The 12,124-nt window shown below is 37.6% G+C and overlaps 1 protein-coding gene across 14 annotated transcripts in view; it reads right to left on the bottom strand.

The window, feature by feature from the left end:
• Positions 1-12,124, bottom strand: part of THOC2 (THO complex subunit 2) — a 103,079-nt gene that overhangs the window by 35,928 nt on the left and 55,027 nt on the right. For all 14 annotated transcript variants that reach the window (XM_022561832.2, XM_022561833.2, XM_089904117.1 and 11 more), the window contains 3 exons: positions 4,705-4,746; positions 4,136-4,266; positions 3,937-4,038 (listed from right to left, as the gene is read on the bottom strand). In XM_022561832.2, coding sequence (XP_022417540.1) covers positions 3,937-4,038; positions 4,136-4,266; positions 4,705-4,746 — 275 coding nt within the window. The remainder of the gene's footprint in view (positions 1-3,936; positions 4,039-4,135; positions 4,267-4,704; positions 4,747-12,124) is intronic.

Genomic DNA, 12,124 nt, shown 5'->3' with positions numbered 1-12,124 from the left:
GGATTAAGATATCAAATTTGGTGTAATACTTTGAAATGCCTCATGCTATCTGTCTCAGTGACCCTAACAGAGTAATAGCTAATGCTGCACTCCTTGATACAAGAAGTTCTCTGGTTTTCATATTCAAAGTAAACAATTCTTGAAAAATCAATTCTACTCTTGTCCTTCCTCTTTAATTCTCCCTCTACTCAGTATTCTTTTACTAACATTTTGGAAATTTATATCTACAAAATGCTTACAAATTCAAAACAATTATTACACAGGATCTTAAACTCTTCTGATGAAATTACTACATAATAAATCTAGAAACCTGAAAAACTAACAAGTGACAGGAAGCTTTCTAGAGTGAAAATGTAATGAAGCAAATAATGAATTTAGTTGACAATTCAAGGAATGTGACCATTCTGGAAGTGACAAACTTGATATAATTATCTTAAGAAACTTATGACAAAACTGATCCATTAATCAAAATTATTTCATCAACAACTGCTTCCCTTTCCCATTCTGCATGGCCCAGTTTCTTTTTGTCCCATGGAAAAGAGAGACCCATCAGTTTTAAACTTTGGCTATACTCTGTTCTACTTTGAAGCTTTATTTGAAGCACAAATAAAGTTCTACCACCACCTGCCCTTACTTCTAACCCTACTATTTCAGGCAAGCCCTCCTACTTGCCAAAGCCAACCCTTCCTTTCCATATTTTTTATCCCATTCCCTTCTGCTTCCTCTCCCCCAACACCAAAAATAAATAAATAAAAGGAATATTCTCTTGATTATGTCCTCCTCTCAAGCAACCATGGTGCTTGGCATATGGAACACAATCAATGAACATTTGTGGCATGAATTACTGGATGCCCTATAGAAAATTCATGTTTTAAACAGTAATCAAAACTTGTGAAATTCCCAAGCAATAAATTAATACATTCCATTCTCAACTTAAAAGTTCAATCAATATCAAAATCATATTATTCAAGGCTGGTGAAACAGCTGAGCTTACAAATATAACAAAAATCCAAGTACATTAAAAATTCTGCACATATTCTTCTGTGATAAACATTTGTATTAATTTACTTATTCATTAATTCATATTGTCTTCTGTGACAGGCAAAGTGCTAAGCACCAGGAATACAAGGATGAGTAACAGCACCTGCTCTCAAGCTCAGTCCAGCTGGGGAGGTAGATTTAAAACCACTTTAAAAATTTTTATATTCTTAAACAAATAGAGCAACTTATAGAACAGTACTTATTATATGCTATCAATAGTATAAAAAGGGAGGGAATAATATATTTGTATTTACTTGCATATACATAAAAATAGCTGGAATGATAAATAAGAAACTAAACAGTGACCACTTTTTTTTTTCCTTGGGAGAACTGAGTGGACAGGGTGAGAGACTTTTTACTGTCTACCTTTTCATATCTACTACAATTTAAACCATGTGAATATATAAAATAGTCAAAAAATTAGATAATTTTAAAAAGAAAAATAATCATAGCAATATACATAAGCGGTATGATAGTAGTTATATGCATATGACATAGTGGTAGCACAAATAAAGAACAATCAATTGTGCTTGGTGGTATGTGCAAGGGAAGGCTTCACAGAGGTGACACTGGAGCCCACTGTCCAATGATGAGGTCACCAGATGGAGAGAGGAAAAAGAGGTAAGGGAAAACCTGTACAAACAAAAGAAACAAAAAATTATATGCAAAGGAAAAGGAGACCATAGCACACTCAGGGAAACATAAGTGGGCTCAGTACAGCTAGAGGTAGAATTGGCGGGAAATGAGGATGGAAATAGGGAGAGACAGATCATGAAGGTTCTCTTATATCACCAAGCCATAAAGTCTGACATATAACCTGCAGGCAATGCTTAGTCACCAAAGGATTTTGAAGAAAGAGAATAATACAAGGCACTATAACACTCCAGATAAAAGAACTAAGTTAGTGGTGGTAGAGAGTGGAAGAGACAGATTCAATATTTAATGTATCGGGGCTTCCCTGGTGGTGCAGTGGTTGAGAATACGCCTGTCAATGCAGGGGACACGGGTTTGATCCCTGGTCCAGGAAGATCCCACATGCCTCGGAGCAACTAAGCCCGTGCGCCACAACTACTGAGCCTGTGCTCTAGAGCCCGTGAGCCACAACTACTGAGCCCGCGCACCTAGAGCCCGTGCTCCACGACGAGAGAAGCCACCGCACTGCAATGAAGAATAGCCCCTGCTCGCCGCAACTAGAGAAAGCCCGCGTGCTGCAACGAAGACCCAACACAGTCAAAAATAAATAAATTTATCAAAAAAATTTTAATGTATCATTAAATAATCCATATAAAGCACTTAGTTCAGCGCCCACCACACATAGTAATGGCTTCAAAAATATTAGTTGTTGTTAAGCTAGAAACTCTACTTGGGGAATTTTTAAGCCTAGAACTCTTTTGGAAGGACCAGTTCTAATATCATCTCTTTCCATGCCTTCCCCAACTTCCATGGGGTGAAATATTCATTCTCCTCTCTATCATCCCATAGAACTTTATACATATTGTATAACAGCATCTATTAAACCAGACTGTGATTGTGCACACACCTGTTTCCCTGGTAGACTGTGACTTACGACAATATCACTCAGCAAAGAAAGTATCACTGGGGGCTTCCCTGGTGGCACAGTGGTTAAGAATCTGCCTGACAATGCAGGGGACATGGGTTCGAGCCCTAGTCTGGGAAGATTCCACATGCCGCAGAGCAACTAAGCCTGTGCACCACAACTGCTGACCCTGCGCTCTAGAGCCTGCGAGCCACAACTACTGAACCTCGCATGCCTAGAGCCTGTGCTCCACAACAAGAGAAGCCACCACAATGAGAAGCCCGTGCACCACAACAAAGAGTAGCTCCCGCTCGCTGCAACTAGAGAAAGCCCGTGCACAGCAACGAAGACCCAACGCAGCCATAAATAAATAAATGAATAAATTTATTATTTTAAAAAAAAGTGTCATTGCATACTGTTAGTTAAACCAGTGAATGTACTACTTCTAATTAGAATAACCATACGACTGCACAAATGTAAAAGAAACGATAATAAACAGCCTTGCTGAAAACCCTTGCAATACAGCAGTGTAATTAGTATCTAAACCAATACTGATCTGAAGTATACAATTTTCATAATTAAACTTCAAACAGTTTATCAGGAAGTATCAATAGATTAACATCACTCTTTTGTTTTGTTTTGTTTTTTTTGCAGTACGCGGGCCTCTCACTGTTGTGGCCTCTCCTGTTGCGGAGCACAGGCTCTGGACGCGCAGGCTCAGCGGCCACGGCTCACGGGCCTAGCCGCTCCTCGGCATCTGGGATCTTCCCGGACCAGGGCAAGAACCCGTGTCCGCTGCATCGGCAGGCGGACTCTCAACCACTGAGCCACCAGGGAAGCCCCACTCTTATGTTTTTAATGACATGAAAATAAAGCACACAAATGAAAAAACTAGAAATTTTTCAAAAGTTGACTCCCTAAGGAGATAGTTCTGCATGATTCTACTAGATCTTCCAGAAAGAAAAAATAAATCTTTATTATAACTTTCAACAGAAATTCCTAGAACTTTAACTACCTTGTACAAGCCACTGAATGTATTATGCAAACTGAGCGAAGGCTACACAGTATGCTCTCCTTTAAAAAAAAAAAAAAACCTCATCCTATAATATAATGCATCCTAAAGAGGATTTTTATCAGATTTTATAGCTGTGCAAACATGACAACTACAAAAACTAACATGGTAGTCAAAATGAGCTAAAAACCACAAAAATTGATAGTCACTCTATGTGTAGTATATAATTAGCTACACCATTAGCAAATACTCCTGGGCTTCCTCAAAACTGAGGCTCAGACATAAGTTGGCTGAAAGAAAGTAAATCAGATCCAGATATTAAGAAGAAAAATAAATTAAAACTTACTTCATGATATATTTGGCTCTGTCTATTGTTTGAGCTTTAACTTTTACTAAAAGTGGATGACTGTTGTAAGTTTCATTCTTCCACTGGCCATACAGACGATATCTTGAAAATGATGAGATGAAGAATTAGGAAAAGTTAAACACTTAGAGGTTAGTGCACTAGAATAGTAGCTAAAAATACAAAAATACTATGTATTTACCTATGCTGATATGGAAATGTTTTAAACATTCCCCACAGTTCCTCAGACATACAAGCATTGCAGTCCATCAAAGAAAGAGATGGAAGTAATACCTGGTCAGTAATGCTAAGCAAGCAGCTAAGGATAACTTCCTATGAAAAATGGAGGAAAAATTATTTCAGTTAAGAGGTGCATATTAACCCCCCCCCAACAAATTTATGTAAGCCTTGGAAAAATTGCTGTTCCTTGATTTAATAGCACACCATATCTAATTCCCCACACTATCACTGTACTTTTCACAATGGTTATTTGTGTTTCTCCATCTAAGAAAGCAAATGAGGTGAGGGAAGGAAAGGGGTAGCAAGAATGAGGGACTTTTTATCCCTTTTCCTTTCTCAACATGGTAATCCTCAAAAACAGGAGGCTGTCAATCTTAAAAGATACTTTGTACAATATGCCAAAAGCTACATTCAACATGTAAAGTATAAAATAGTTATTCACATAGGTGATTAAAGCTTGTTCACAGTAAAATTTACAGTATGCTGTACCTAGACAAACATTAGGCACATTGGATTTTTCTAGTCTCTTACCGTCTTCTCTTTATCTTCTTGTTTGCTTCCATCAGACTGAAACTAAAATTAAAAAAAACTATAAATAAAATGCAAAAAGGTTAAGATTATGCTGTCACAATTTCGTTTCTAATTTGAAAAAAAATTAACTTGCATGTAGTTGTGAATTATTTCGTTACTTGTTACACACATGTAGATTTTACATACAGTCAGTATTACCAATTAACATTTTAAATTCTCATCTACATTTCTAACCTCCAAATAATTTGTGACATTCATGAACTTTAAATGCCAGTTTTATAAGCCAATTCTTTTCTCAACCTCATTATCACAAACCAAAGCATCCTAAAACTGATCTGAGTATTTATTATAAAATTGTAGCCAGCACAATTTAGTTATAATGCATTTGCATCTCTCCTTCGAGATGTTCTAGTTTTCCCCCTCAGAATTGGTAAAATCTAACACTAAAGCAACGACAACAAAAATTAAACCCAAAGAAATCCAAAGCTATGTTTTAATTCACCACCACTTAAGCCCTAAGAAATAGGCCCAAAATATTAATACCATTGCTGACAAAGACCAAACCACTTCCTAACTTGGACAGACTGAATGAAAAAGCGTGGGTCATTATTTTATCAGTGATTTGCAGGTGGGCTGCTGAAGTGCCATGTTTGACAATGCTGTCCATACATACAAAATGAAATTGTGAGTAACATTTGTGTGTGTATAGGCAGGTGGAGTGTTGGGGGAGTGCGCAAAGGCCAAAAGGACAGGTGAAGCACTGATACTCAAGGACAATCTAGATTTCTGGAATGTATTTAGCTCAATACCAAGTATGAGAAAGGGAAAAGCTAATATGCAGCTAACATACCTTATTGGTAGATAAGGATATTTTGTGCATGTATGTTTTCATGCTTGAGTAAGTTAATGGGTGTTACTACAGGGAAGTCTAACTTCCGTGCAACATTTTCACATAAGACTAATTCAGGGACGGCCATGTTACCTTGATGGGAAAACATACAGAATCACACTTTTTTAACTGGCAGGTTAAAAAGATATGGTTCCCTTTCACAGAAACGATTATTAAGTCAACATACATCCTGGTCAGCAAATAAGGAGTCAGGTTATGAAGGAGTGGCCTGGCAGAAAACAAACTATATAGTTGCTTTTATTTTGTTGGAAGGGGATGGTAATTCTGGTGGCATACTGTGTGTACACTGGGAGGCAGAAATAACGGTATGTCATAATTGGAAGAATCCAGTTTATAGGGTATTGTGTTGGGGATAAAGGCAGTTAAGCTACTCCTTTGCTAGCATACTATCATTCAAATGAACCTAATAAAGCTATAAATAGTTTTCTCCATACAAATAAAACATTTTCTTAGTTACTAAGCTGTCCTAATTCCTCTTACTAGATACTTATATTAGTTTCTAATGTCTGTCAATTCTCTAGATTTCACAAGCAGGAAAATTTGAAAGAGAGAAAGAAATATGGAAAGCACAAGGAAACTATCTAGAAGAGCAGTAAGAAAAGGTTTCTATCAAAGGCTAATTATAACCAAGATGAACAACAACAACAAAAAACCAAGATGTACATGCATGTAAAAGTGATTTTCTTTACACATTCCACTCCCCTGATGCTTTTTCATTTAGTTTAACTTAATTTGCTTTTTAATTCAGAGCACATACAAAACTCTCCATTCCCACAATAGAATACTAAAAGTTTTATTGAATGGCCAGGCAGAAGTTGAAGAAAGAAAGGATGGGGAGGGACAAAAGACATTCATTCATTCATTCATTTGTTTACTATGTGCCAGGCACTGGGAATTCAACGATGAACAGTAGAGAGTTCCTATCTTTGAGGAACTGACAAGGCTACTTGTCAGTAACAATCTAGAAAATCAGTAAGAATCTGTCAGTAAGAATCTAGAAAAGAGAGATCTTTCAGGATCTCTTTAAGATCAAGACTACACTTACCAATGTACTGTTAGGAACTGAATTTTAAGTTTGAATAAAATTGAGCACTCACAATTATGTCTACACAGACCATCAGCTATAAATGACCCCAAGCAGGTTCCAATCTTGCCCTATAACAACAGAGCAGCTGACAAGGCTGCATAACACTACTGAGCACTGCCCCCCCCCAAAAAAAAGCAGGTTCATCAAGAAGGGGCTTTTGGAGAGTTGAGAAATAAAGGCTGGAGTAAGTCATAGATATAACTAGATAAATTACTTTTTTATTACTAATGTCCTATTTTTAGTACTTCTAACCCATGAATGTTTCAAATGCTACTTTAGAGCAGGGGTCCCCAAGCCCCAGGCCGAGGACCAGTACCGGTCCGTGGCCTGTTAGGAACTGGGCCGCACAGCAGGAGGTGAGCAGCAGGCGAGCGAGTGAAGCCTCATCTGCCGTTCCCCATCGCTCACATTACTGCCTGAACCATCCCCCCCACCAACATCCATGGAAAAACTGAAAAGGGAAAAAAATGAAAAATATTTAAATTTGTGACTTAGACTACATCTAAGTAAATTATGGCATTATTGTCACCGTCCTTATTAACTATCATTCACTGAGTACTACATGCCATATAATAGGCTAAGAACTACGCATTTATGTCTTAAAACTACTCTAATAGAAGAATCTTTTTGTTAGGGTCTAAATAAGACCCATCAAAATAACTTAGAAATAGGAAAATATAACCTATAAGTTAAAAGTTATGGGAACCTAGCCAAAGCAGTCTTGAGGGAAAAAAATGGAGCTGGAGGAATCAGACTCCCTGACTTCAGACTATACTACAAAGCTACAGTAATCAAGACACTCTGGTACTGACAGAAAAACAGAAATATAGATCAATGGAACAGGTTAGAAAGCTCAGAGATAAACCCACACACCTATGATCAACTAATCTATGACAAAGGAGGCAAGGATATACAATGGAGAAAAGACAGTCTCTTCAATAAGTGGCGCTGGGAAAACTGGACAGCTACATGTAAAAGAATGAAATTAGAACACTCCCTAACACCATACACAAAAATAAACTCAAAATGGATTAAAGACCTAAATGTAAGGCTGGACACTCTAAAACTCTTAGAGGATAACATAGGAAGAACACTCTTTGACATAAATCACAGCAATATCTTTTTTGATCCACCTCCTAGAGTAATGGAAATAGAAACAAAAGTAAACAAATGGGACCTAATGAAACTTAAAAGCTTTTGCAAAGCAAACTACAAACAAGATGAAAAGACAACCCTCAGAAAGGCAGAAAATATTTGCAAATGAATCAACGGACAAAGGATTAATCTCTAAAATATACAAGCAGTTCATTATCAAAAAAACAACCCAATCAAAAAACGGGCAGAAGACCTAAATAGACATTTCTCCAAAGAAGACATACAGATGGCCAAGAGGCACAGGAAAAGCTGCTCAACATCACTAATTATTAGAAAAATGCATATCAAAACTACAGTGAGGTATCACCTCACAGCAGTCAGAATGGCCATTATCACAAAATCTAGAAACAATAAATGCTGGAAAGAGTGTGGTGAAAAGGGAACCCTCCTGCACTGTTGGTGGGAATGTAAACTGACCACTATGGAGAACAGTATGGAGATTCCTTAAAAAACTAAAATAGAACTACCATATGACCCAGCAGTCCCACTACTGGGCATATACCCAGAGAAAACCATAATTCAAAAAGAGACATGTACCACAATGTTCATTGCAGCCCTATTTACAACAGCCAGGTCATGGAAGCAACCTAAATGTCCATCAACAGATGAATGGATAAAGAAGATGTGGCATATATATACAATGGAATATTACTCAGCTATAAAAAGAAACAAAATTGAGTTATCTGTAGTGAGGTGGATGGACCTAGAGTCTGTCATACACAGTGAAGTCAAAAAGAGAAAAACAAATACCGTATGCTAACGCATATATATGAAATCTAAAAAAAAAAAAACAAAAACAAAATGGTACTTATGAACCTAGTGGCAGGACAGGAATAAAGACATACACACAGAGAATGGACTTGAGGACACGGGGGGAGGGGAAAGCTGGGGCGAAGTGAGAGTAGCATCGACATATATACACTACCAAATGTAAGATAGATAGCTAGTGGGAAACAGCAGCACAGCACAAGGAGATCAGCTCGGTGCTTTTCGACGACCTAGAGGGTGGGATAGGGAGGGTATATGGGGATATATGTACGCATATGGCTGATTCACTTTGTTGTACAACAGAAACTAACACAGCATTGTGAAGCAATTATACTCCAATAAAGATGTATTATTTTTAAAAAATGGAGAGATATGTGTCCATACTACCCTTGACTAGTTCACTCATGAAACCCCAGCAACAAAAATTTCCTTTATTTGATAAAAATTCTTTGATTTGTTACTAATTTATAACAAATTTCAAAAATGAGAGGGAAAAAAACATCTATCACTACAACGTAAAGAAGCTAAAGGCATTCCTACATAAAATCAAATCTACTCTTGAGGGAAATGAAACTGCTACTTTAAAGTGGCATCTTATATTTAAAGACAGAAATAGATTAAAGTATATTATTAACGCTTTTTTAAAAATCATCAAAAGCTAGTGTAGTGATAGCTTACATAAGTGATAACTTATTATGATCTAAAAAACTCATGACAACTATTTTTTAACTCTCTAAAATTGAATACCTAATTATTAGTATCTAATTCATGTTTAGACATATCTCATTTGATCCATATTGCAACCCCAGGAGCTAGATAAGCCAAATATTATTACCACGAATCTCTGGCTTAGAAAAGTGACCAGCTTAAGGTCACATTACTAGCAAGTAGCTAGCAGCTCATCCTGATGAAACTAGTTCACCTAATTATCAATTTCTAATGCTTTAATTACTCTGTTTGGGGGACAACCTTAAATGAAGAATCTGTGGGCAAGGTAGGTTCCAAAGTCAACACATAAAGTAAAAATTACATATACTCACAATTACCCTACAAAAATCCCTTATATCATCTATAAAGTATACAGACACATTATCTTTCATTTAAGTCCAACTCAAGACTCTGTTTTTCCCCTCTAATATTAGGAGAAATCACTAAGTGACCACGAGATGTGAACATGAAATGAAGTGACTGGCTTGCATTTAGGGGGCCATGTCACACGAAAACACAGTTTAAAAACTAGACTAACTGAATGTGGTGAGATACTCTCTAAGACACCTGAGAAACTGAACCAAAATGAAAGAAAAAAATTTCACCCTTGCTCCTAGACATACACACTGAGTATTTTGATGGAACAAGTCTGGCCACATTCACATAAACTAAGCACAGGTATGGTGTAATTCCACTGTACTTGACTGACTCCCATACCTTCATCCAAAAGGAATATTAATTTTGAGCTCTAACCCACACAACCAAGTTAGATCTTCAATTTTGAAAAGAAATAAATGGACTGAAGCAGGATCACAGGCTCTCCCTCCCCTAATAGCTAACAAAAAACAACAAACATCAAGTCAAAATTCTAAAGTAGCTGGTTCATAAACTAGAGTTTCAGGATCAATGGTATTAAGGTACATTCTCTCCCTAGGAACCCAAATTTTTATTATGAAAAATTTCAAGTTTACATAAAAGTTGAATGGATAGTATACTTATCCATAAACACCTATATATCTACCATGTAGATTCAACAATTAATATTTTGCCTTTTTTTCTTGACCAAATAAAATGCAGACATGATACTTTATCTCAAAAAAATTCAGTGTGCATCTCCTAAGAATAAGGACAGGGACTTCCCTGGTGGCGCAGTGGTTAAGAGTCTGCCTGCCAATGCAGGGGTTCGAGCCATGGTCCAGGAAGATCCCACATGCCATGGAGCAACTAAGCCCGTGTGCCACAACTACTGAGCCTGCGCTCTAGAGCCCTCGAGCCACAAGTACTGAAGCCCGTGCGCCTAGAGCCCGTGCTCCGCAACAGGAGAAGCTACCGCAATGAGAAGCCTGCACACCGCAACCAAGAGTAGCCCCTGCTCACCACAACTAGAGAAAGCCCGCGTGCAGCAGCGAAGACCCAACACAACCAAAAATAAATTAATTTAAAAAAAAAAAGAATAAGGACATTCTTCCACATTACCACAATTATCATAATCACAACTATTCCGAATATCATCTAGTACCCAATCTAAGGTATATCCTGACCCTCTGACTCTAGGTTTCTCTAAGCTTTATCTGTGAATCAATTTAGTGCACTTTGGCTCTTTACCAAAGGCCAACATAAGAAATAGCCATATAAAGAGACAGTGAGATAACTGAATTAAGATGACAGAGTGAAGCATAAACACATAATTTCTCTCCCCCAATCCCTAATGCAATGAACAAAGTACGTCTTCCTATTTGTTTGTTTTTAATCTCCCAAATTCACCACCAACCAAGCAAAAAAAGAGGAAATTATGCTATTAACTTCAAGGTGATGCACACACAAACACACATAAGATTCTGAACTACAGACAGTGTGGTATGGCGCCTGACCTTAACCCAATCCCCAGAAATATCGAGCAAGGAAGGTAAGTCAACAAAATCCTTCAGGCAATGTGGCCTGCAAGGTAAATAAGTAGCCTGAGGAAAAACCCTTGTGAGTAGAAGCCCAGCAGGATTCTGGCTACTAAGGCTTGCTGTCTCTCAAAGGAACTGTGCTCAGATGGATGAGAGAATCAAACTCCAAGGGAGTTGGATACCCACTTGGTTGGGCATGCCTAGCATAGGATGGGTAACAGGATCTCAGAAGACAAAGCAGAGGTTCCCTAAACTGGGGGCTATACTCAGCCTCACTGAGCTTATTCACTCCCCTATTCCAGACTACAGAAAAGATTGAAAAGAGAACCCAATACTCAAACTGTAGCTTGAGGGGAGAAGGACTGGTCATAAATAAGGTAGGAAGGGTGTGAGGATTCACTCACACTGTATCAAAAAGAAGTTGTCCATATTAAGATGAAAAGAAATGCTGTGGCTACTATGGAAACATAAATAGCCTAAAAAAATCATATAAAAGACAAATGAACTTACTCTGGAAGAAAGTAGAACACAGAGGACAGACAGATTCTCCAAAAGTATCTGCATATTGTCATAGAAAAAAATATTATGAACTCAGTACAAGAAAAGCTTGGATATGAGATACACAGAATGAGATGAAAACAGAGACTGCAGAGATAAAATAAAACACCACTGATACAGATATAATTTAAAATAGCAAGGAATTTCAAGAATTGAAAAATTTAGACAACCAATCATTTCTTCAATTTTAGACACACTACATTTGTATAGGCAGTAGGGCATGGTGATTTTGAGCTTGGCCTCTGAAGCCAGACTGCCTGGATTGAACTTGCGTATCTGTCCCATACTAGCTGTGTGACCTGGGACGAGTTACTTAACCTAAAGCACAAAAGGCTTGGT

The sequence above is a fragment of the Delphinapterus leucas genome, chromosome X (genome assembly GCF_059928025.1).
Source record: "Delphinapterus leucas isolate spDelLeu-1000000601 "Yukka" chromosome X, BTC_Dleu_Yukka2, whole genome shotgun sequence".
Lineage (NCBI taxonomy): Eukaryota > Metazoa > Chordata > Mammalia > Artiodactyla > Monodontidae > Delphinapterus > Delphinapterus leucas.
Note: the sequence above shows the minus strand (reverse complement) of the source record. Positions and strands in the feature narration are given on the sequence as shown.